Consider the following 27,206-nt stretch of genomic DNA (forward strand, 5'->3'; position numbering starts at 1 on the left):
GACATCAGGGCATACATGTACTTCCTGACTAATTCTACAAACATTTTTGGATTATTTCAAAATTTACTGAAATAATATAGGAGATTTTCTTATTTTATTTTATTTTTTTTATCTTGGGTCTCTGATCCTGCTGCTGAATGCAATCCAATTTAACAGTTGTTCATGGCTTTTATTTTGAAAATAACGTGTCAAATCCAGAAACCCGATGTTGCTATTCTGTTCTGATTTATTGTAACAGAAGTATGTCAAAAGCCAATATAATAAAATACAATACATAATTTGAAGGACAAATAAAAGTGAATACAGATATGTTCCTTTTAGAATCGAATTAAATCCATATTTTAATATTTCAGTGTAAGAAGAATATATTTTTCGATTCCCTGCTGGATTTCCTGAAAATCCGCTGCAGAGTGCAGGTTAGGCCTAGATGAACGATATTAAAACTACTCCCTCATGTCCAGCAAGATCAAGCCAAGGTTATGGTAGTAGCCCATCAAGGTCTGCACCTCAGGCAACACCAGAGAGAAAACACAGTTGGTCTGACAGCCATGAGAGGGCAGCAAAGGAGAAATAACCAGAATACCAGCTTCTCATTGGAGCCATGTGTGTCTCACTGTTTCTGTTTGTTACACAGTCTCCAAATACACATTTTCCCAAAATGTAAGTAGAACTTATAAAACTGAGCCTTTTTCATGGTAATGCTTGAGTTAAACGACTAATAACAACCAGATAGATTTGATTTACGTGGATGAAGCCTTAGCAATTAAACACATGGGTACAAACACACAAATGGAGATAAATAGTGTGTTGACACATCCAGAGTTTTCAGAGCAGCTCTGGAATGTACCATGCTCTGGCACTGTGCACAAGATTTTAATTTGCAACAGCATGTAACAAATCCAGCTGTAGGCCTGTGGCATTTTTTTTTTTGTTTCAATTTGTTGTGTTTTTGTTTGTCTGTTTAAAGATGTTGTGAGTCATCTTCATAGACTGCCAATTTCTGGTTTAGTGAAACTGTAACCAAACTATAATTAGCTTTTCTAATTTCTCTTCAGATGACTGAAACGAACATCTCTACATTGCCACATGGACGTAATATTTGTGTTCCTGTTTATAGTAAATAGGGGCACCACAAATCCAATGTCCAGTTCCGGTTAATTTAATTTTGACGGTGATTCATTTGATTGTCATCTCAAGTGTATTTTTAAATGTTATTCTATTTTTATTTTTGATTGATTGCTGAACTCAGTATTTGCAGAATTAATAAACCGAGTTGACTGCAGGCCACTGTAGACTCAGGAAGGAGACCACACAAAGGATTCAGTCTTTCACCACCACTGCTGTAATCAGTGGAAAGAGGCCTTTGAAATACCATTCAAACATTCATGTTGAGAGATAAGAGACTCTATAAGAGATCTGTAGAAACAGTTCTCAGACTTTATCTGTTGGTCTCAGGACTGTGACACTATGACTAAAGCCCTGTAGGGTGTGTTCAAGTCCACTGGTGCAAGTGAACAGGTGAAAAAAGGAGGTTGCCTTCAAAAGGATTGAACTTAATCTCTTAATTGTTTGGGGTGTGGCATTCAATAATCCAGTCAAAGTGCTATTCCCACATCTTTTTTAAGGCCTGGTACACTACTGGATCGTAATTATATTGCTCACTGACCAATGTTAGGACTTAATAAATGACTGGCTTTGTCCTGGCATTGGAGATGAGGACTCATTGATAAGGATGACAGGAAAGTGTCTGCCAACTAGTGGGACATTTTTAGAAGGTCCCCTATTGACTGTGAACTTTAGGCCTCACCTAATGCAGTACAGACAAAAAAGAAATGAGAGCACTGATGATTTTGTAGCAAGGAGAAGAGAAGAGAGAAGAGATGGCAGTGAAATGTCAGTTTCCTGATGAAGAGCTTAAAGAATGTCTGATTGACCATATTATTGCAAGCACATCACATGATGCACTGAAGAATTATCAATAAACCCAGAGGCGTTTCCTTAGCTGTGGCAATGCACAGCTTCATCATCTCAGTCTGTCATACTCTGAGAAAGTGTAACAGTTGTCAGTTGCCAAACCCTGGCTGAAAACCACAGTGACATTGAGCCGGACGAGTGCTTTGATGGAAAATCCACAAGATACGAAGAAGAAGAAAAAAAGACAGCCCACTGCAAGGAAAAAGTTGAGAACACTTGCATACATTTTCATGTGTTACTTTAAAGAAATAATTGTTGGTTATGCACAAAAGAGAACAACACCACCAGGTTAACATGTCAAAGTCTGTGGGATACCCCAGTTGAGAAGAGATTTGTGTTTACAGTGTTATGTGTGTAGTTATACATGACCTGGATTGAGGGAGTGATATGATTCATTGGGCGCTGCACATGATATAAAGTGTTCAACCAAATGTTCATTCTGGTTATCTTGGTAACAACACTTCAGATACTATAATAACTGTGAAATGATACTATGCTATTAACTCAAGACCAGGGTTAAGTTGGTCAGTCATTTTCTTCTACCTCACTGAAGCATGCTCCAACAGCACGCCAGACCACACCTCATTATAAGACCTGCACACCCACGGGTGGCCTCAGATTGGTGAAACTACTATTTAAACAAGGTTGTGGCTGAACAGGAAAATGACAACTACACCCATCGAAAAAGCAGCAAAGTAAATTGTGGTTAGCTTTGCCCTGGTATAAAATAGGGCCCTTGAACTCGTGACCTCAGTATTTGACTCTTTCTCAACTACTAGGAAAAGCCATGTGGTATATTCTATTGAGGAGAGTTGGGGAGATGTGAAATCTTCTATCTAATTTTACATTTTTTCTCACATCATAATTCTGTTAATAATGTGAAAATTAAAAACAAAAACAAAAAACTACAACAACCACGTTGCCCTGATACCATCTTTAGTTTTGAGGCACATTTCCCAATTTTCCCCACATGCAGTGAACGCACCACCACTGGAGGGTGGGAGTTCCTCTCTTACTTTGAAGGAGGGTGTGTCTGAGCGAGGAAAAAGACCAACGTTTGTGACTTGGCTGACTTATTTTCTCTTCCCCCTCCTTGTCCGGAGTGTTCGCCACCGCCCGTCTTTTCCTCCGACTTCACTCAGTCTAAGTTTTACCCCAGAGGAGGCGGAGGGCTTCTACAAGTGTCTGTGTAAGGATTATCCTGCCTTTGTCTCAAAAAGACTAGTTGTAGACCTGCAGTGGAGTCAGTCTGGGACTTTTGAGTTTCATCCACCATGGGGGACGTCATTTCCAGTCACCTGGATGAAGCCAAGCGGGAGATTATCACAGGTGAGCAGCAGTCTGCGTCTCTGGAGTGTTTTCTTTTCATTTTGGTGCTCGCTGTTTTTTTTTCGCGTTTGGCACATGTGCGTTTTTACGCAGCGGCCGACCTGAGACAGAGTCATGTTAGGAGGATGTGGCACCGCTCATTGCTCTTTAACCAGACCGTGAACGTGTCTTCTACAGCCGCTGGTGGTATCACTCTTATATCAGTATTGATCTGCTGTTGTAATAGGTCCCTGTGTGTGTATGAGAGAGCGTGAGAGTGAGAGTGTGTGAACAGGGCAGTGGACAGGATTTTAAAACGCAGGGTCATTAGTCTGCTCAGCCCCCCCCCCCACCACCACCACCTCCTCTGCAAGCATGACCAAGTTTTCTTCTCATGTTAACACAGTGTATGACCCACAGTACAGTATGTGTGGCTGTTTTCTTAGAGCTTTTAATCCATACATTAACTTCTTGTGGTTAGAATTACTGCATTTCCTCATGTTTTGCCTTCAAGTGCTCTTATCATTTATATAAATGGTTATCTACTTTTTTAAGCAAACTTACATTGGAAAAATGTAAGTTTAGATACATTATGTAATGTAAACACACCTATGTTTCCAGTTAGGTCACCAATAGAGACAACAGGTCTGATTGAATAGCTGTGAATTCTCTCAAGTTCTGCCTGTCCCTGTTGTAATGTTAGTGCTGTCATTCTTGTACACATTTTTTACGATGGCCCTGAAAGCTCAACGCATTACAGCTTAAGAAAACGCCTGCAATTACACAAACGTGCTGCAGAAACTCAACCTGCTCAACAGATAGTTGTCAGGTAGCTTGATTTTAATGGAAATCTGACAAACCTGCATGACAAACCCCCCCTGCCCCGGTCAACAGACAGGGTGGAGCTGCATCCGCCAGCCCCACCCTGTCTATTGACCTTATCAGTTGATTAACCAGGGTTAACTCTCACTTATCACAGTTGTCTGGGCTGCAGCTAACTAGTATCTAGGTTCTTAGGACTGATTCCTGTGGGACACTATGACAATTTTCCACACTGATTTCCACACAAGTTTTGAGGTGAAAATCAACAGAGGTGATGCTATGTTACCAGCCAAGTGTCATCTTATTATTTCATTTAATGCCTTGAGTTGCCAATTCAGAATGACGCACATACACAGAGACACGCATACACAGTACACACACACACACACACACACACACACACACACACACACACACACACACACACACACACACACACACACACAGGAGATGTGTAATCTGAGGAATGCATGAAAAAGTGTGTGTGTGTGTGTGTCTGGAAGGACACAGCCTCCTCCAGGCCTTGAGCTGCAGCGTTGCACAGCCAGTAAGCCCAATGCCAGGCTGGCTTCAAGGGAAGTGCCTGGATTTATCATTAAAGCTGTCCACACACACACACACACACACACACACACACACACACACACACACACACATGCACACATTCTCTCCACTCTCTCTTGTTGCACTGAGAAGGCAATAGACGACTGAGCTAGAGATGAAATATGTAAACTACATTTTGTGGACATGATTCTTATCAGAGTTGATGTAATCACATTCATAGATAGCTCATTGTATTCACGCAATGAATTACGACCACTTGATGAATGGGCTGCACCTATTTGTTGTCATCTGACAGTGAGAAAAGAGAGTTTCCTTTTATTGTATCTTGATAAGATTAGTGAGTGTGTCCCATGTTCCACTTTCCTAATCACCTCCAACACTGACCTCATTCCACTTCAGAGGGTGATACGGGGGTTGGTAGGAGGGAAATGACCAAAATCACAGGGCTAAACTCTCATTTCCTCTTTGGAAGCTGGCACGAGTGCACCTGTGTGTCACACTTCTGTATCTAAATCACAAGTCAGTAGTTTTTATAACATCCCATTTTCCTGTTTTCATTGAAAGTTAAGTCCAGCGAATACCAAAAATGATTACAGTGCATGATGTTACATTATATCCATGCAAGGTTATGGAACCTTGAGCCAATCACAGCTCACAGAAAGTGAGGGTGGGGTACACTCTGCACAGGGTTGACAGCGGGTGAGAGGTTTGTCTGTGATAGACTCACATTTGTCACATTTGTATGGTGTCACAGTTAACCTGACGTGTCTCTGTGGGAGGAGCTGGAGAACTTAGAGAAAACTCACATACAGTAGGCACAGTGATAACATGCAAACTCCACATACAGTCTTCTTGCTGAGGCAACGAGCCACTTTCCCACCGTGCTGCCCCGTTGATATTTAGTGAGCATGTGAAATTTCTAGCGGCTGCAATGTACTGTATACCGCTGCTACTTCTGCATTGCTGACTTCCACTGATGTGGTTATGTCATTGCTATTTTAGAGCTGCTCTACCAGTCAACAGTGTAGAGTCAAAATCCTTAATGTAACACACTGTATACTTTTTGTTGTATTCACTGTCCACCTCTAAGTCTGACACCTCCGATTTATCTTGGGGCACCTTCAAGGTACGACTGGTCTGTGAGGCATGATTCAGCTTTTCTGTTAACTCTAACAGGGTCCCCCAAACCTAATGGATAATTTGAAGTCATATTATCTGTTGGATACCAAAGATAACAACCCAATAAACCACTGATAGTACTTGATACAGTAGCACTAGCTTGCAGGACAGTAACAATTAAGAGTAAAACGATCTTTTCGTCAGGGTTGCAAATTACAAGTTATTCTCCCAGAATAACGTATCTAAATGCTGTTATTATTACAGTCAGGTTTTCAATGTTTTTTCCTATTGAGATTCCAAAAATGTGTATCTAGTTGACCACATTCACAAAGTGTTCCCCTGTGTAGTCATACTCAGTGTGGTGTGAGTGTTTTGTGCGACAGGCCAGGAAACAGGAAGTCCCAACGTGGAGTGTTTTTCCCCAGCTCTGTTAAATCTCCAGCCTCTGGAGCGAGAATGAGGTGGTCAACAAGCTGGCCCTCTGTGGCCCGCTGAGGTGCGACACTCTCACTTTCAGAACACACCCTTCTCAGCACAGAGACACTTTTTAAATAAAACGGATACCTGTGGCTGCTCGGACCCCACAGTATATGTACTGTACGCACACCTCAGCTGGAGGCAGAGCAGGTCTCACGAGGTAAAGCTCTATAAAGTCAGAGCCGAGCCTGAGAATGCTTCAGCTGAGGATAAAAACCAGAGAAAAAGGATAAGTTAGAGGGTGGGACACTTCATGAAACCTATGTAAATAGAAATCAGAGGGAATGTTGTGGAGAGGAGCTGCTGTGGCTGTCTGAACAAAACTGTCCCACTTTAAACATGCGCTGTGAAAAAACTGCTCTTTGGAGATGTTTGAACTAAAAACGTCCTCTAATTACATCAGTACACATGTTTACATCTAACTGAATTTGCTCTCATTTAGTGTTCGAGATACTTAACACGAGTGCAGCTGCAGCTCCTGCCTCAGCTGTGATGGGAACAGTCTAAATTTATGAGTCAGCCTATGGGTCTATCTCAGTGGAATGTTTTTGTTAAGACACTGTGGCGAGAGGAGGAGGGGGCAGGGGCTTCTCCTGTGCGTCTATTAAATCACAGTCTGGTCTTAACTCAGATCTCTATGATCAAGACGTGCTGAAACTGTGGAGCTGATAAAACATACTGCCATCATGTAAACTCTTAGTGGTGTTGGTTAGATAAGATCATCACAGCGATGGAAGACAGCACACGGGTTTCATTAGAGCTGATAGCTGGACTCAGCACTGCTGAGGGCCCCTGGGCAATTAGTGTGGTAGCCAGCAGTAGCACAACAAAGAGTCTGGTGGCCTCCCAGCAGCGGCTCACACAGCTCCCTCAGGTTCTTACAACATCTGAATCTGAAACTCTGACTTCACTAAAAGATCAATATTTGTACCTAGATACTTCCACTTTACTAAGTATATCCAAGGCATGTTTCTACTGTACCCACAGAATGTAAATAAAGATGGACATAGCCTCCTGTCTCATTAAAAGTTACAGAAGAGAGGTGAGCAAGGAGCTGAGATTTGGTCCATGCTGGCTTTTGGAAGCATATGCTCACCTATCTATCACTCGAAAGAGGCCACGCCTTCAGTTTGTCAGATTTAGCATTACACTTTTAGAGACCACAACTGCTTTTTTGTATCAGTTCTGATGTGAAGTTTGGGGATTGACTTCTTGTTGAAGCCAGACTCCTGTGGTCTTGGCTTCATAATACAGCATCTGAGACTGCTGCTTGAAAAAGATGTAGCTATGAGTTTGTTTACAAATTAAAATAGTTCAAATACTCAAAAATTAAACAATAAAAATAAATATGTTTTTACAGTAATCCCCTCATGCCTTCCCAGGCTTATCTGGTGACCATTAGGAAAAGCCTGACTAGAGATGAAACTATATGAAAATCCTAATTATTGTGATTAAATTAGATATATTTTGAAAACCACAAAGATAATAAGCACCATGAATAACAATAATGTCTGTACAGAGACGACTGAGCTTCTTGTGATCAGAGGTATATACCTCACTGCTGCCTCTGATGATCCCTGTCATTCAGTGCAGTGTCTGAAAAGTTGGAGGAGCTCAGTGAGACAAACATTGACAGGGACATGGACTGGTTTGAATTTAGAGTGAAACAGTTACTGCGTGGGCTGCGTCGTTTTATGTTGCAATGAGAATTAACGGTCTTAGAGCAAAATGTAGAACCTCGAGGGGGAGATTCAGAGTGACTTTCATGGAGGGATATGCAACAAATGATTTTTTATAATTACTAGTTACTGTTACCTAGCAGCGTAGTGTTGTGTCTTTTTCATCTGTAGCCGATGTTGTACACATCTCCAGCTTTTCTGCTGCTTTACTCTGCTGTTAATTTCTGAAAAGAAGTGGCAGCTGTTTGATTGATGTAGCTTAATATTGCCACATAAAGTCTATGGACACCCACAGTGGTGTCGTAATGTTTCTGTTCTGATTTCCCCCCTTCATAGCAGTGAATGTAGGCTAAAACAATTAACTCCTAATGCGAACATCAACAAGTAAAAAACATTGCAGTGCAGCAGTTCTTTTCTAATGTACATAATAAGCTCAGAGTTTATATTTGTTATCTTGTTTGTGGAATATCTGTATACTCTATGTTTGGTAGCTTAAATATGTCATAACATTTGATAGTTTAATTGTAAGGTCATCATTATTACCTTGCAACCTTTGTTACCTATATGGCCTGCCACAGTCTAAGTAATTAATAGGCAACACTGACAATAAGTGGAATGTATCTTGTGAACACTATATTATTGTCCAGGGGGCAAAATGATGAAACAGAACACATCCATCTTTAGATCCTAGATTGATGTGAACTCGTTGTCCTTCTTAATCTATTATTATTCCACAGAAACACTCAAGTGTTGTTTGTGAGTAAATTGCTTCAGTACATCAGCTTAGTCGCCACATGAATAGGACTGAAGACAAGCATGGAAGAATCACATCCTTAACTAATGGTGGATAAAAACACCCCGACACTATGAAATCAATCTCACACACAAGCGCTCACACACACGTCACTGTCACTGGCTTCCTGAAAGGCCCAATCAGTACTGCTGAGGAACAAAAACCTAAAACACACACACACACACACACACACACACACACACACACACACACACACACACACACACACACACACACACACACACACACACACACACACACACACACACACACACACACACACACACACACTCATCACACAGTCACCACACACCCTCACATTGATGTAAGCTGCCGCTTTGTTGGGGCTTCTCTGTTTTGGCAACAGAAGTGCCAAATTAGGGATTTTTGAGTTCAGGAAGTGGACAGTCAGTGGAAATCCTGAAAGGTCTACTAACACATATCAATATAGTCAGGACAGTCAGATAAGAGCAGTATTATCTCTCAGTGTATCCCCTGCTGTCTTCAGTGGTTTGAGATGAATAAGGCCTTTGATTCCTCCCGGCTGCTTGATGCAGTCTGGTTGTCATGTGATTACGCTGATTGACTCGTCCAAACCACTTAGAAGCAGCTGCTGTCCGTCAAATGGATGAAATGGGCTTCTGCTGAAGTTTTAAATACTTTTACTACTCACAAATATTTTTTACTGGTATTAGTGTCTTTGGGCTGAGCCAGCTGTTGGAGGGAGCTTTTGAAACAGGTCTTACACTGTAATAAATATGCCAAAGGTCCCAAGTTATTGTCAGAGTGACAGGAAGGAAACTGTAAAGGGCAGCGGCCAACAGGATTCATACTTTGACTTTAAAGGGTGAACCAGTCGTGGGTCATGCATTTTGGTTTGTGGGGTTTTATGTCGCCTTTGTCGCACAAGCTTTCTCATGTGTAATCATCGTCATGTGGTGCTCAGTACTGTGTGACTAAGATGAGTGAGAGAAACATTCACATTATTGCATTGTTTCTGTCTGCGGTGGATATTAGATGAGTCAGCCCTGAATGACCTATTGTGCACTCATCTCGCAGAGCTTTTGCCCCACCCACTCAAAGGGGGAAGTCAATCTGATGTGCTACAGTTCAGAAAGATCACTGCCGGGATCAAATATGGTTGACGACGAGTCATAGATCTAAGATGACATACTCTGGAGTCGGGCTTGTTATTGGACTGGAACAAAAAAGAATGTGTCAGTGCTTCATGACAAAGGTTCATGCTGACTTGACTTCATACTGTATCTGCAGATTAGTCAGCTGCCCATCTCCTGTTCAACCACATCTCAAAAGTCCAACTGGATCCAGGTCTGGAGACTGAGTGAGGAGGTCACTGAAGTTCACTGAACTCTCTGTCAAGTAGATGAAAACAGTTTGTGACATGGAGCGTGATCCTGCTGCTTTATAAATAGTGAATAGAGGCCATTAAAAGTGACGGTCATGGTCAGCAACAATGCTGGGTTAGATGGTGACAATCAACCATGCTTGATTGTATTTTGATGACAGTGTTCCTCATGAGGCAGGTTCATTGATTCAGACTCTCTGCCGTCTCAGTACAAATCCAGATTCATCAGGACTGGTGCTCCAGGGTCAGTGATGGTGAGTCTGTGTCCACCGCTGCCTCAGGTTTCTGTTCATGACAACAGGAAGTGGAACATGACAGGGTGTTTTCTTCTACTTTTTACAGTCCATCCACCTCAAAGTTTGAGGTTTTGTTCTTCTCTGCTCAGCACAGTTGAGGAAAGTGGTTATCTGAGTTACTGTAGTGTAGCCTTTCTGTCAACCAGCTGCAACCAGTCGGTCCATCTTCCTGGATCCTGTTGTTGCTACATTCTGGAGAAAAACTCTGCAGGTTGTATGTGAAAATCCAGAAGGTCAGCATTTTGAGAAACACTCAGACCAACAATTACAGTCGGAGTCACTGAGCTCATATGTGTCCTCATTCAGATGTTTGGTGAGAATATGAACTGAAGCTTCTGACCAGGTTTAGAAGTGTCTCTAATAAATTGAGTGTCTGTTGTAGGGTTAAGCTGTATGATTGTATGGCACTTGGACTTCCCTTACCATCTCGCCCCTTCCTCCATTTTTTTTGTTTTAGCTAAGGGCCACATTCCTCTTGAAACTTCCTGTCCAAAGAACCAGAGAACAATTCCATTGATGTTCACCACACTTAACTCACTGGTTCTCACAGAGTAAAACTTGAGAGTGTGGCCTTAGATATACACACAGGGAGAAACTATTCCCCTGGTTGTTAGCTCTTAGGTTTTTTTTGTGGACTTTGGTGCTAGAGAAGCAAATGTGTTTCTGAAGTATGATAGACTATGTGGGAGAGAGGTGAGGAGAAGGGCGAGTGTGATGACTCATACTGAGGGGAATGTGGAGGAGGAATGGCTCACTCTCTTTGGTCACCACCAGGATGTTTATTCAAGATCATTTGGTTGAAGGAGGAGCTGAATTTGGGAAGACCTACTACAAAGAGATGATTTAAATTGAGCTTTTACACCTCTGCTGTTACCAGATTCACTTTCATCTCAGCTCTGTGAATATGGAGCCAGTGCCGTTTAACATTTCAAAGTAATCAGAAAAGTTAACATTCATTTTGACATCACTATATTCTGCATTGTAGAACAATGCTGAGAACATCAGTGACTAAATGAAATGACACATGGAATTATTTAGTTAACTGTATAAATAAAGCAAGATGATTTAGGCTGTTGACACTTCCCAGCGGCCTCCTTTTGCTTTGACAGCTTTGCACGCACTAACCTAACTTCATGAAGTTGTCACTAGTTTTCAACAGTCTTCAAGGAGTTCATCTATGCGCCTGTTGGCCGATTTTCTTTCACTGTGCGTCCAGCTCAGATGAGTTCTGTCCCACCACTACATGCCCCCCCCCCCCCCCCCCCCCCCCCTTGATGATTTATTGTGGGAACCGTGCATGCATGTGTTCCACCTAAGATGCAGCATTTGGAACCACTTGCATTTCTTGGCCCAAAACATTTCACTTCATCTTGGCCTCCCTTAGTGGTGGTTTCTTTGCAGCAGTTCGACTGTGAAGGCCTGATTCACATGGTCTCCTCCAGACAGCTGATGTTCTGTCTGCTACTTGAACTCAACATTCAAGGAGCTGTTGCTAACTGCTGATTTGTGAGGCTGAATGAACTTCTCAGCAGCAGAGGTCAGTCTAGGTGTTGGTGCTTTCATGGGACAGTCCTCATGAGAATCAGCTTTTGCACAGTTTGAATGTATCTTCAGTTGCACAACAATTTGAAGATGTATTCAAAGATGTAACTAATGAATGAATGAATGAATGGATAGATATGTACTTAATGTTTGCATCCTTTACCATGGCATAACTGGCATATATCTTACAAAACAGTGTTTTTTATGTCTGACTTGTTGAGAGGCTGTAAGCTGCAGGGAGTAGTTGTTCTTTCCTATCCGACTCTCACCTCTTTATGCTGTCATTTGACACGCTGGGAAAATGTGGCCATAAATGGACATATTGGACATAAGCAAGCATTTACAACACATGTTGCACAGGACTTGCACACATTTGCCTTTTTTTCACATGAGAGACTGAAATAATGCTACTGGCACACCAACTAACTCTGGGAATATGATACAAAAACTCTATTTTTAGAAAAACTGTCATAGTGTAAAAAAAAAACTGTATGCACAAACAAATACGGCTTATTTTTATGCATTCAGACACAGAATACTTAGACTCATATTTCAGAGTTTCTTTAAGATCCTAGTAATCATATTGGATGTCATGTAATAGTTCTTGTGAAATTAGAACAAAGGAAATGGAGGCTCAAATACATCACCAACACAACACCACTGTCACCATGTAAAGTGTTGATGAGATATGGATACAGTGCTTCAAAGAATCGATAAAGTATCACATAAAATATTGCAATATTCTAGTGTATCAATATTTTCTTACACCCCTACGCTTGGTACATGGTACCATGTGTGCGTGTGATTGTGTTTTTCTTGGCCTGTGGAAGTTTCTGTGGAAATAGCTGTTGTTCTGAATCATCTTGATAAAACACTGATTGCAATGACAGTTGTTGTATACCGCACCCTGGAGCTGTACCTCTGACTATGGTCATTGTTTGAAACACAATGTGAAACACAATAAGCATCACAGCCATTGTACACACGTCCACATTCAATGTGTGAATATGAAAAGAATTGTAGAACATTTCTTGGTGAACTTAGTGACTCCACTTTCCTAACCCTCTGTGTGTGTGTCTGTGTTGCAGCTCGGACCGGGGAGGTTATGAGTGAGTTTGGGCGTCTGTATGAGCAGCAGTACGCAGTGGCTCTCTTCAATAACATTCGCCTTGACATAGAAGGAGGAGGTGGCCCACAACCCCAGCTGCTACACCGCAAGGTAAAGCTTCCTCTTGTTTTTGCAGCCGTTTAAGATGCAGTCAGCTCTCTTGAGGGAAATAATGCTAACTGACTATTAGACTAATTTGATATGTTTCTAATACAACATAAACACAGGCTGGCTTATTCCCTGCTTCATTAGTGAAAAAGAAAATCTTAAATGATCCAGCCTGTGCTGTGTACTGTCATGCACATGTGTCTGTTTGCCTTTTGTGGTTTATAAGCTTTGGGCTGAGATCTGTTTTTGTTTCCAGATTCCTGTGGAAAACAAGTCCATCTTCTCTGGCTCGCTGCTCCAGTATCTGGAGGAGAACAAGAAATGGAGGAATCACTTTCTCTTTGTCCCAGACTCCTATAACATCAGTTATTACGACAACAAAGCGGTAAGTTGTCTGTCTGTACAGTCTGTTCCTAATTGACGCCTCACTGTCTGACTTCACTTGTTAACTCTGCTCTCTGTCTTATCTAACAGGCTCATGACAGACGCCTCCATCCCAAAGGAACTATCAGTTGTGCTGGCTACAGAGTGCTGACGTCTATGGAGCAGTACCTGGATGTGCTTAGCAGCAGCCTACCTGGTAGGCAGGGGGGGTGGGGGGTGTCGTGGTGGGAAACGTGAGCAGAAACTGAGGCTCAGACAAATACATTATATAGGATATTTTTCTCACTTTCTATCATGGCCCTGGTATCTGTTGTTGTTTTTAGCCAATCAACAGACGGGTACATCGTCACTTGTCAGAGTGCTTGTGTGTATATCTCATAATATTCAAATTTGGCACAAATGTGTACTTGGATTAGATTAGATTAGATGGATTTGGTGGACAAAGGCCAAAGATTAAGATCACGATGACACAGGTGAACACAGACATAGTATAGTATAGTATAGTATAGTATAGTATAGTATAGTCCTTGTCTTTCATATTGAATGCACTTGCTTTTCCTGAAGCTGAGACCCTCAACCATAAGTTGTTTTTCCTTGTGTCTGCTTAATGTATCTTTAAATCTGACACCTGATGATTACACTGTGGACTGTTTATAATTGTGTTTTATTTTTGCTTTTATGCTTGATGCTTCGTTGGTGTTGCTGTTGTGTGTGTTGATTGGTGTTGCTGTTGTGTGTATATTTGTGATCAGGGCGTTATTGTAAAAGAGAGCTTGCTCTCAATTGGCTTCCCTGAATAAATAAAGGTTTGAAATGAAATGAAATAGTATAGTATAGTATAGTATAGTATTTCTCAAGTGATCCAATCACAAATAGTGATATCTAACACAGGCCTCCCTCCTCCTTCCCACTTTCTTTAACTCTCACTTTCAATCTCTTTCTCACTCTCACTTTTACAAGCTAATTACCACAGTCAACTGTCATTTGGCCAAAAACAAGAACTCATTATCTGCTTATTTGAATATAAAGCTGGGAGACCCACCCCACCTCTCTCTCTCCCTGGGGTCTCCAGCTGTGTTTCTTCTGGGCCATGTCGCTCACCTGTCTGAGGGCCGGGTCTGTTCTCACCCCTCACTGATGTATTTTGATATTTTATATTGTATGAAATTATGATTAACCTAATATATTACTGTCATATATTATTTTATTCTGTGTTATTACCTACTGAACATCATCACAAACATCAGTGTAGATGCCTTTTAGACAACTTGCTGTAGGTTTGTCCCTCTTATTGATCTTGTCGTGAAGACTACACTATATTTAAAATGTATGGAAATACATTCATTATAGAGATTATATTATAATCTAATATATTATATATGCCTTTTTTCAGGTGTGAAAGCCAAGGTGGGAAGTTCACCCTTCCTAAAGTGTGCCAGCCAGTTTCCTCTGATCCTGTGGCACCCATACAGCCGTCACTACTACTTCTGTGTGGCGACGGAGAAAGAGCAACAGAAGTGGCATGCTGTCCTTCAGGACTGTGTTAGACACGCCAACGACGGTGAGTCCTGCAAGAGATTTTTGACCCCCCATGGTTTGAAATGTACTGTTTTGGTCCGTAGTGGGGCTACAATATTCAGAGGGCATTTTCAGAGAAATCAGAGGAACTGTTTTTTGTTTGTCTGCTTTGCTTTAAAATCGGATGTGATTCTGATGTGTGGTATTGGTACTTGGTTTTTGTACTAAATGGCAGGAGTTTGAGAGGCGTGTTGAGCAAAAGTATCAACCAGGTTTGTGTAACCTGTGCCTCCTAGCAACACACAGCTTTTTTATTTAAAAAAAGGGTATTAATCAGATGATTCAGATCATGAGAGACATCTGACATTTCTGTCAAACGCTATGGACTGTTTTCATTACATACAATATGTTTCAGTACAGTTTTATTCAGGAAACATTTGTGTGTTTTGTTTTTTATCCTAACTGACCCAACTGAGCAAATATACCTTAGTGCCCAAGAAAGGTGTATGTGTGGGAAACACTGAAATACATTATGGCATCATGCCATGACTCATGTACCTGTCAGCCAAGGCTCCCAGCTCAGATTAGCATTGTGCAAGAGGTAGGAGCCAGGAGGAACCGTGACTTACAGCAGGAGCTTTGTTCTAACTTCACCTCTGCTGTTTACCTTAGCAAAGTATTCATTAACTGCCAGTTGCTGCAGTTTATTCAACAGGCCTGCACAAACACTATCTACAGTTATTTCGAGATGGAAATGGGAATGGAAATGGACAAATGAGTTTTTGGGACTGTGAGTGGCAGAGAAGACTTTATTGAGAGGAGATAATCAACAGAGAGCATTTGATGGTATCAAAAAGCATCTGATGGGAGCACTGGCAGCACTGGCACTCTGCTGCACCAAAACTCACATAGTGGTTTAATCTACTCTGTCCTCATATACACTTGGAGCAGAGACAACAGGACAGCCAACTCAAATCAGTAGCATATGCCTCCTAGCACGCACCAGCACAGATCCGGACAATGCTAAAATAATAAAGGGGCCTTAGCCATCACATGTTATGTTCAGATATGTGTCTCTGTTGGGTTGAAGAACCATTTCCCATGATGAGGCTTCAAATAAAGCCACTGCTGATGTCCCGCCGAGAGCATCTGTAGGGACCAAAGGTGTTCAAGAGACTGAATACTGTCTGCACCGAGGGGTGGACAGACAGAGAGCACTGCTGAAGATGGCAACTTGTCACTCAAAGCAGCCACGCCCTCATTTCTGTGCTACTACGCCAGTAGAGTTGTGGTTTTAATGGTCATCAGAGGAACTGCAGCGTTGAACACGTCTATTAGCTTCATTTTCATTCTCAGCCTCTGCCACATGGTTACAAATAGTTAGGTCCAGGAAAAACCTCTATAAGTTTCCAGTCATAAAACCAAAATATGAAAACCAGGACAGCACACTATTTTGCAAGTTGAGCAGATTAAAATACCTGGATTTTCAGATTTTCATTTGCTCCTTAGTGTCTCAGGAGTGCAGTGCATCGATTGGAGGCCTGTGTGAATGGAGAGGGCAGTTGTTAAAGTGAAACACCAATAGTTAACATGCCTGAGCTGTGAGGTATGAGCAGCTGAATGATTCCCTATGTTCTCCATCTACCACACAAAGCAGTGAGACCTGCACTGGCTTTTAATAGCTCTGTTAACAAGGTGTGAGTGCACCAGTTTCTCCCCAGGTCAAAGACTTATTGTCTTTCACACTGTGGGTTCTGTTAGTGTTTCACACAAACAGAGCGTAGTCCTCGTGCGCTGAAGCTTCTGCTACAAGTTGAGAGGAACAACTGATGAGATTGTAATGCTCCAGGAATGAAACAGAAATATTTGAGGTTTGACCGTCACTCTTGTTACACACTCTTCAACTTCAGTGGCTTACAGTAATGACATCCGAATGGAAAATGACTTCCACCTGCTGTTTACTTCAATTATCTCATCCATAATATTCACATAATGGTCATGGAGGGAAATGCACATTAAATTGTATCTGCTGGTGCCAGTTGTCTTCTGTTTCTGTCTGTTGCTTGTTTCTCTACTGTAGGCAGTACTCATGTTGGAATGTACCCTTTAAATAAATGTATTTTACCAAGCAATTTCATTTTCTGCTTTACCAGGCAGCATACTTGCATTTTCTATTTGACTTGTTTGCCATTTTCCATACGTATAAAACTGGATTTTATTGCACATTTTATTATTTTATTATTACCAATTGAAAAGATTGCTGTTATGTCTACAGTTTGCCGTGTGAGCCTAGTAGTTCATTAAAAAAGCAAGATATCAAGGCTATAAAACTCCTCCTGTATTTCCTGCTCTCCTCTTCATTATGTGGGTGTGGATGCAGCCAGCAAATAAAACAGGATTTTGAAGAGGAGATGTTAAAAAAACAAACAAAATAATTTAAAAAATATGGCTCAGGGCTGCGGCTGCAGCAGTCAGGATGCTAATGGTTAGATATTACTGAAGAGAAAGTCAGTCTTTTCTAAAGAACTCCAGGAGGCTCACTCCTTTCTTCATAAGGTACTCCCTGGCAACGAATATGCTGCATTCATGGTGTCCATGATATTGAAAGTTGAGCTCAGTGTGTGTGCTAAGCACTGAAATAAACCTCTCCCATCCTGATGGAACTTTTACAGTGCCAGTTTTGGGATTTGAGAATCACCCTAACTTAAATGCAAACCCCTAACAGCTGCGAATATTTTCACCCCAGGTTTATCGGAGGAAGATAAAGTCCAAACACCTGCATTCACTGACACAGTGCGACTCTACCGCCAAGCAAAGGGACACTACGGCACCTGGGAAATGATGTGTGGTGCACCATCACAGGTAAGGTGGAATAAGTTTTGTATGCCTCATCTCTGAAGAAATAGACCAGATGTAGGTTCACATTTGACCTTTGTCCTCCAAAATGACACCCGTTCATCCAAGTGAATGTTTGTGCCAAATTTAAAGAAGTTCTGTAAAGGTAGTACAGAGATATTGCATCGATAGGGATGTGGCAGATGTCCCAATGCTTCTTCCTGCCGCCCAAACAGAGGCATAAAAATCTGGAGTGTGGAGCAAAAAATTAATTGAACATACCCGGTCCAACCAACTCTTTTTGGGCAGGCTCTATTCTTTCAGTACTCTTTTCTTATATGACTTGTTTCCAGCTGTCAGCTGATTCTCCCTGCACCAGCACTCAGTAACAATGAGCTAATCTTTTTCCTGCGCCTGTATACAAGGTTACAACTTCTTCCTTAGTGAAAATGGAGAAAAAAAACCTCTCTGTATTTCTCACATTCAGTTCATTTTCAGACATTGTTGTCATTGTTGTTATTGTTTAAAGTTCGACTCAATCAGTATATTTTCTAAGCAGAACACACGCACACAGACTTCTGACTTCTACATCCTGCCGCTCAACTCTGTTTGAAGCTAGTGCCTTGAGGGAACATTAGCAGCCACTAAAATAACACATCTGAATCTCTGGCTAAACTGAAGAAGCATTTGAGTTGCATTATGGGTAATGCGGGTGCCAGGTTTTGACAAGGATAAAGAATGTATGGAATTTAAAAGATGATATCTCTGCCTCTTCTATGTCGATTTCTGTCTTTTGATCAAGGAATGAGGTGGTTGTAATACTGAAAACGTGATAGGCTACTCAAATTGTGTATTTTATTCTTCTGGTTAAACTGGTTTTATTTGATGCTGATTAGATAAACTCAATACTGGGGACTCAATGTGGAGTAAACATCCTGGAGGCAAGGGATTTCTTTTGGCTCATATTAAACTGAGGTCCTGGAGAGAAACTGAACCATGCTCAAAATACTAATTTGAACAATTGAAAGACACTCTGGTTGTACTGATGTATTTCTTCTTGTAGATCCTCTCTAACCTGGTGATGGAGGACCTCCTTCCTGAGCTGAGGGAACTCATCTCACCCCGCCTGAAAGGCAAACTACATGAAAGGCAGAGGAACTGGATGCTGGTAAGAAATGACCTCACACAAATTACACTTGGATTTTAGTAAAGAAATTTTTATGAATTTATATTTTTACCTTTTAGCATCATATGTTTTGAATGTCTTACTCGAATATGTTAATTCTAAGAAATAATGAAGTAAGTTTCAATTAAATTAATAAATGCATTGACTGCATTAATGATTAGTGGCTTGGCACTTGGTTGCTATCTCTGTGGGTGCAGGTTGTAGACAATATACACATATACAGACTGGTTACTATTTGTTTTGTGAAACCTGGCAGCCTCATGCTCAGCGTCATCAGAGTATCATGCAGGGGCAGTGCCAACTCCAAACTAAAATACTAAAGCATTAGTATGCTAGATTGATTCATTTACCTTGAGCAACCGTGTGTGTGTTTGCTGTGTGTGTAGATCAGCGATGCAGTTTACAGCCTGGTGCAGGGGCGGTGCCAGACCCAATATGAGGCGCTGCTGCAGAAGTGTGAGGCGGCCAGTTCTTCTCTAGACGCCACCATAAGAACAGACATGGACCAGATCATCACGTCCAAGGAGCACGTCACCAACAAGATCAGGGGTGAGTGACAGCAGCAGCTTTTACTGCAGGGAAACAATTTCACACTGTTTTTATTCGATCCCTGTTTGAGAGTTTCATTGCTTATTGCCTAATAAAATGTATTGAGCATGAAGTGTGCCACCACAGTAGCTATAGAGTGATGGGCCTGTTGTTTTGTGCTGCAGGAGTTTGAATAGTATTGGTATTTTTCAGCAGTTGTTCCTCATTGTTGCAAATAATCTCTGTTTGGTTTGACAGCAACTTCAATTTTAAGCATTACACAATAAAACATGTGCAGATTTGATTTTATCATATGAGAAATCCACCCAGAATTCAGTCTCATTTTATCTTTTTAAACACACTGAGACCATTGGACAAGCTTTCATTTCCTGACACTTACACTATCACAACAGTCTGTTCACCAGCCTCAACCAAAAAATCTTGTCACGGGTTCCAGACCGAACAGAACTCAGCTGCCAAACTTTTAATAGGATCCAGGAGAAGTGACCACATCAAACTGGTTTCGGTCTCCTTGCAATCGCTCCCAGTACATTTCAGAATTTTTAAGATCTTACTGGTGACTTTGAAAACTTTTCATGGCTTCTCTCTGGCTTTGTATATCTGACCTTTTAACATCTTATGAATCGGCCCATAACTTGAAATCCTCGGGCAGAGTTATTTTACTTGTTCCTGAGGCAAAGATAAAAACCAGAGGTGACAGAGGTTTCACAGTCAGAGCTGAAACTGTGGAAAGAGCTGTCTGAGGAAATCAGCTCAGCAGAGCCAGTGACTCCTTTTTAACCCTTTTATTATAGAGCTTTTTTTTCAATGTGACATATTTTCTCGACTACTTTTTTGGCTTTGGTCTCTTCCTGTGGTCTTTTTGCACTATGATTATCATTATTATTCCTATCCCCCCACAGCGGTGGTTCTCCCCAAAGCCGAGAAGCTGCTGAAGGTGAGCATCCAGCCCTACATCAACTCCATTCTGGATGCCCTGATGGAGCCGACCAGCCGAGGTTTCTCTGAGGTCCGCGAGGTGTTTTTCAGAGAGCTGGTCGACATGAGCAAGAACACCCTTAATGACAGCAGCAAGGAGAGCGTAGCACAGGTAGGGTACAGTACAGTACAGCTGGACTGAGACTGGGATAATGACAGGATGTTATGCAGACCATACATACATGAACTGGTCTATCCTGTAATTCTAAACTTGTTTATGTAGCAGTGATATCAAAACTGCTTTTTGAGTGTTTTTTTTTTTTGATACCAATAAACACCGTTACCCCTTCCTTCTCCTCCTCTTCCTCAGCACATGGAGAAGATCTCCCTTTTGGCCTTCCACCCTGTAAAGATGCACAGCTGCTATGAGAAGGTGGAGCAGCTGAGTCTGGAGGGTCTGCAGCAGAGGTTTGATGTCTCCAGCCCCTCAGTGTTCACCCAGAGGGCTCAGATCCTCATGAGAGAGGTAAGTCTCAGAAATTTGCATTTACCCATGGCCCCCCTTCTGTCAGCTTCATGATAATTGTCATTTCTATCCGTTATGATGAGTTTCAACATGTTCACGTTGATTGTGAAAATCTGGGAATATGATGACATTAGCACAAATCTGACAGGTGAAGAACTAACAGCACACCTGAAATGTCAGTAATAATTCCCCCTCTGTTATGTAAGAAGCGCTTTAGGCCTCAAGCCTTATGTGTCAACATGAGATTTTAGCCTTTCAAAAATGAAACACACCAATCAGAGGATCGTTACACTCAGCATACCTGAGTGTAACTTCTGGGTTCCTACTTGAGATGCCTTTGCTAAACTCACCAATTTTTACTTTCTCCTGAAATTGTGTCTTCATGGATTTTAAAACTACAAACAATAAAGCAGAGATAATAGCTTTGGGTGTTTATCTAAGTTACCAATGTCTCCAGTCTATAGTAAACACGAGGAAAGTGTTAGACAGAAGAAACATTTATATCACATTGTCTAAATACTTTGTTTTGTTTTGTTTTTGCATTGAGTCAAGCTGAGCTTTACCAGGCCTCCAGTCACAACTTAATTCCTCCTCTAGTCTCCCTGTGTGGCGATTTCCAACATGTTTAGCAAAGTCAACAATGTGAAGTTTTGGTGGTCGGGGTTTAACTTGTGCTGACAGCCTGACACTGTAGAGAAGTGAACGCCCTCTAGTGGTGGTTCAGTCAGGTGAACATACTGTAAAACAGAGGGGAAGACATTTACATGATGTATCTTAAACTTTGTGTGTATTTCACAAGACATTGCTGTACTTCACACAGTCCAACAGTGATTTTACCAAATGTATTGCCTTTAAACTTCAACCAACATGTCTATGCAAAAAAATGTATACAATGAATATAATAAAACGTACTCAGATGGTCTCTAAAATGTGACACATTGGCCTCTCTCTCCTCATCTGTGTCCACAGCAAATGGACGATGCAGTGTATACCTTTGAGCAGATCCTTCACCAGAGTCTGGAGTCTCAAGGCACTGAGGATCTTTGTAAGACCATCCAGCGCTGCCAGGACAGAGTCATTAAGGTAAAACCAAAAGAAAGAAACCCTGTGGGCCTTTGATTTGTCATTGTAGGAAAGGCAATGACAATGACAACAATGTATAAACATCTGGGTGAGCCAGCCTACACACTTCCAGGCCTTCATGTCAGATACTGCTTTTTGTAAGTGGTCATAAACCAAACGTGAAGACCCAGCAGTGTAATCTCTAATACTATACAGTACTGTACACCAATCAAGCATAACAATAAACAATTTATTTGTAATGGTGTGACTCAAGCCATGAAGCTGTGCAAAATAACTAAATCAATGAAAAAAATAAATTCCCAAATCTGTGTGTGCTAACGATGCTTTCTTTGTCTCTCCTTGGTTCAGAAATTTGACTACGACAGCAGTACGGTGAGGAAGCGTTTCTTCCGCGAGGCTCTTCTTCAGATCTTCATCCCCTACATGCTGAAGCAGCTCAGCCCTGCCTGTGCTTCGGTGAGAGCCACAAAACTTTGTCACTAATTAGATGCATTCATTCATTATGTGCTTCACTCAAAAGTCACAGGGGAAATATGTTAAATGATAAGTGTTCTGCTATTAAATGTATATAGTGTGTAAATTGTAAAATAGAGATTTTTAAAGCAGATGTTGATTTCAATATCATCATCAACCTTTATTTAACCAGGCAAGTTAGCTAATAACTCATTGTTATCAAAGGCAACAGCTTGGTAGGAGGCAAAAGACCTCCTAAGGGAAAAACATAAGAAAACAAAACAAATGTTTGTATGTTGAGAACAGGCATATTAATCTGATCTGTGCTTCATTGAGCTGGTTGTGTCGTTCCATCCAGCTATACACATGAATGAGTTATAACAACATGTAATAACACTGTGTGCCTGACAGATGGCACTATATTCCTATAATTCTGTACACACTTTTGTTAGATACAAACCTGAAAAGGCATGCAGTCATTTAGAAAGATGTTTAGTTGAGACAAAAAGTCAAATGAGTTGGAGGTTCTGAGTTTTGTTTTTGTTGTTGTTGTGAACACCAGGAGCTGCCGCGCTTCCAGGAGCTGATCTTTGAGGATTTCTCCCGCTTCATCTTGGTGGAGAACATCTTTGAGGAGGTGGTGCTGCACTCGGCCATGAAGGACATCATGATGGGTCAGTCTATAGAGTCTCTTTCTACATTCACGTAGTATAATCCTTTTTTTATTATTATTCACTAAAAACAAAACAATTTGAATCTCCCATATTTTTGATGTTTAAGAAACAATTCCTAATTTTTGCTTTGTCCACTGTTCCCAGTAATGTCTTTGTGACTATATCATAATTAGCAGCAAGTTACAAATACAAACTATTTCTGTGCGTTCACACCAAAAGCTTCCAAAGCGTCAAAAACGCCGGAAGTCAATTCATTTTCAATGAGAGTCTGGCGACACTGAGCATCCAAAGCGCCAACAGGCGTCGCCGCGCTTCCAAAGCGTCCAAAGTGAGAAGTTGAGCCAGGTTTAACTTTAGGGTAATTAGCTATGACGCGGTTCAGCGGCAACCGGCGGCAGCCTGTCAGAATAGAGATGTCGGTCGGCTGCCTTTTTTTTCTCTTTTTTTTGTATTTCGGCTCCCCAATGACCAGCGCGATCGAACTTTGACGTCAGTCATGTGACGAGCGGCCAAAGCGGCTGAAAATATTTGACGCTTTGGAAGCTTTTGGTGTGAACGCACAGTTAGCCATAAAATCAGTAATTGTACAAACACAGATAAGCTCCAACTTTTTCAGGAAAGAACCATTTGATGTAATGTGTCAAAATGACATACAGTAAAGACACGTTACACATTTATGCATGTTTGCCTGATATTCACTCGAGTAGTCAAACAATAACTGACAAAGAAAAATGAGAAATATGCCAGTTCAACACTTTCTATATTTTGCTTAAAACCATACCTGATGATGTTATGGGAGAATGTCTCCCTACAAAAAATTAGTCCGGAAGTGATTCGATTTTTTGCTTTGTGTTTCATTAAGGTGCTGTCTCTAAAGAGTCTCATAAAATCACTAAATCTACTGTTAAAGTCGGCCTGTTGGAAAGAACAGAGAGGCAAAGCTCCTGTGTTCCAGTCAAGGCAATAGTAGCAGATCCAGCCAATCAGTCACACCACCATCAATCCACGTTTAGACTGAGGAAATGTTGAAATACAGAAATGAATCAATAAATACACAAATTAATAGATAAAGAGATTAATGTAGAAATACAAAAAAAATACATATGAGCAAATAATAAATGCATTTATAAATACCAATAATGTTGTTATTTTGTATTTATTTATTTATACTTATGTCATCATTTGGCTTTTTAACTTTACTGTTGATGCACATTTTTCATCTCTTTTCTCTGTCTGTAGCTGTGAAGGAGGCGGCGGTCCAGAGGAGACATAACCTGTACAGAGACAGCATTGTCCTTAGTAACAGTGACCCCAGCTTGCACCTACTGGGAGAAAACCCCTCCATTGACTGGGCTAAAGAGCACAGCGGAGGAAAGGAGGAGGCGGATGGAGCAGGGGACGACACAGAGGGTGACGTTGAGGGGGAAGATGGCGAATCCCAGAAGAAGAGAAGGATGAAGCAGGTTGTTTCCATGATTCAAGTGGAGGACTCTGTGGAGCTGTCCACTGAGTCGAGCACAGAGGTGCCCAGCAATGATGACATGGCAGAGAGGGATGAGGAGGAGGCAGAGGACGAAGGAGATGAGGGAGAGAGCTCAGATGGTAAAGCTTCCCCTGGCCAGAAGGAATCTGAAAGTCTCAAAGCATCAGAGAGCTCTCCCGGGCTGTCAAACGGTCCCGTCTCGAAGGAAGAGAAGGCCAGATGTGAAGAGCAGGTTCAGGAAATCCTGCCAAAGGTTGAGTCTGCTACAGAAAGTTCTTTGGCCTCAGAAGAGAAGGAGACAGAGAAAGAGATGGAGAAGGAGACGGAGAAGGAGGAGGAGGAGGAGGAGAAGGAGAAGGAGACGGAGAAGGAGAAGGAGAAGGAGAAGGAGAAGGAGGAGGAGAAGGGAGACAACAACCAGTCTGTGCTTGAAGAACAACCACCCTCCATCCAAGAGGTGTCAGAGGAGGTGTTGTCCCCAGCGCCTGCAGCTACAGAAACAGCTTCAGAGAATCCTCCGGAGGTGACCGCTGACCTCCCCCCACCTCCGCACGATGACAGCGGTTTCCAGTCTCCTACCAGTGATGGAGCGCAGGAGGAGGAGGAGGCAGCTGCCTGCACAGTAGTTCCACCAGCAGCAGCAGCAGCAGCAGCAGCAGCAGAGGAGCACCTTAAGGAGGAGGAGGGGACGACAAGTTGTACCATCACAGCAGAAGCTGAGGCCAAAACCCCTGACTCCTGAGAGCAGAGAGCAGTGAAGAAACTGTTTCCATTTGTTTCACCTAAACTAAACTGAATCCTGCTCTGTTTCTGCTTCTTCTTTTTTTTCGACAGACATGAAAAACACTTCATGCCGTTTGAACCACATCAGTTTTCCATTTCCATTAGTTCTGGGCATGCAATCACTCAACCAGTTATTTTCACCAAGCTGGGCTTAGGTACTGTCTTCCTTTTTATTCATAAAGGTTTTTGTTTAGTTTTCACAATTTTGGATCTGGCAGAAAGTCCGCAGCAAACTCTCACCTGTCAGTCCTCATACGTTCTCTTCACCTGGTATGAATGTGAGCACAGTGGACGACTTCAAGACTTCAATGGTTATAAACATGAATGGCCTAGTTGAGGTGCATTTAGTGAAGTAGGTGCTCTCATTATATGCATGTGCAGTTCAACCTCTTTGAGGTTAATGTTTATAACTTCTGTGGTATTTGTATTTCGGCTTATTGAAGATTGAAAGTGTGGTGTTGGTGTAAACTCACTGCGGTGACTAACAACTCAATCCAAGTGTTATAAAGAAGAATCCAGAACACATGTTGGTTGTTATTAGACCTGACGAGCCAACAGAAAATACTTTCCAGGCTTCATCATCTTGACTGTCTTCATGTTCACTGACATCTCAAGACTTGACAATTTCTCGTTTTGGTGGGAGTAACACTATTTTATGACTTTATCCCTTAGCAAAGATATTTTATGTATATATACTTGTTTATGAAGTGGTGACCTACCAAAATGTAATTTTACATAATTTTATATAATTTTTATCAGTGCTGTTACTGATATCTCTCCAACACCTGTTTTATTTATTATTTTGCACCCCTTCCCCTTTTTTGACCAATTTACTTTAAGATATATTTTATTCTTGTTTACAAATGACTGTTATTCATAATAAATCAGAACTGATTAAATACTATCATTTTGTCTTCATGATTTTTACGGTTACCACTCGAAGGATAGAGTAGGATAGAAGATGCATAAAGTTTCTTCACATCTACCAACCCAGTCATCTCAAGTAGTTGACTGGGAGTCAGGATGTGAATGTCTGGGAGTGAGGGCCACATGTTGACAGCTGACACCTCCTAAACCTCTCAGTCCTGAAAAGCAGTGAGATGAGACATTGGCTGCTGCTGTAGCTGCTTCTCTTTCCTGCCAGAATATTTTGGAGAGAGTGGTTTGTATTGTCTAAAATGTCCTGCATCTTCCTTTGCATGCGTCTTTCAACAACTGTCCTGACTGAGTCCAGACTCCTGCTGATCACAATCCCAGATTGTTTTCAACTAGCTCAGTAGCTTCAGTAATTCACTGCTGACATCCTGTACACATCCGTCAGAGTGAAAAAGGCAGGGAACCAAGTGTGAACTGCGGTTTCATAGGATTCGGTAAAGAACAGGTACAGGTGTAAAAATCTGTCAAAGTGCCATGAGAAGTGTTAACCAACAGGCAAACTGTATTGAGATTGAGACTGAGATTTGTGCTTGATACTGATACTTGATCCAAAAGATGTGTGATAGAGAGACTGTGTCAGTGGCTGTGTGCTGTGTGCTGGAAATTCCTTGTGATTATATATTAATTTCTGATTTATTTTTGACAGAAAACTTTAGTAAATTGTCACTGCCTCCACATGCTGCTGTGACAATGCTTTATTTTTTCATGTCTTTTTCATAGTG

General features: G+C 41.5%; 1 protein-coding gene across 1 annotated transcript; it reads left to right on the forward strand.

Annotated features, from left to right (window-relative positions):
• Positions 1-3,016: 3,016 nt before the first annotated feature.
• niban2b (niban apoptosis regulator 2b) lies at positions 3,017-26,452 on the forward strand. The gene is made up of 14 exons (XM_085786369.1): positions 3,017-3,303; positions 13,029-13,159; positions 13,413-13,541; positions 13,631-13,736; positions 14,934-15,101; positions 17,805-17,920; positions 18,957-19,061; positions 19,466-19,628; positions 20,531-20,718; positions 20,917-21,072; positions 22,042-22,155; positions 22,504-22,611; positions 23,171-23,282; positions 24,522-26,452. Exons 1-14 carry the CDS (start codon positions 3,249-3,251, stop codon positions 25,505-25,507), a joined length of 2,637 nt encoding a protein of 878 aa, XP_085642495.1. The 5' UTR covers positions 3,017-3,248; the 3' UTR covers positions 25,508-26,452.
• Positions 26,453-27,206: the final 754 nt, after the last annotated feature.

This window comes from Trachurus japonicus, chromosome 9 (genome assembly GCF_045865225.1).
Source record: "Trachurus japonicus isolate A0001 chromosome 9, Traja_1.0".
NCBI classification, from domain to species: domain Eukaryota; kingdom Metazoa; phylum Chordata; class Actinopteri; order Carangiformes; family Carangidae; genus Trachurus; species Trachurus japonicus.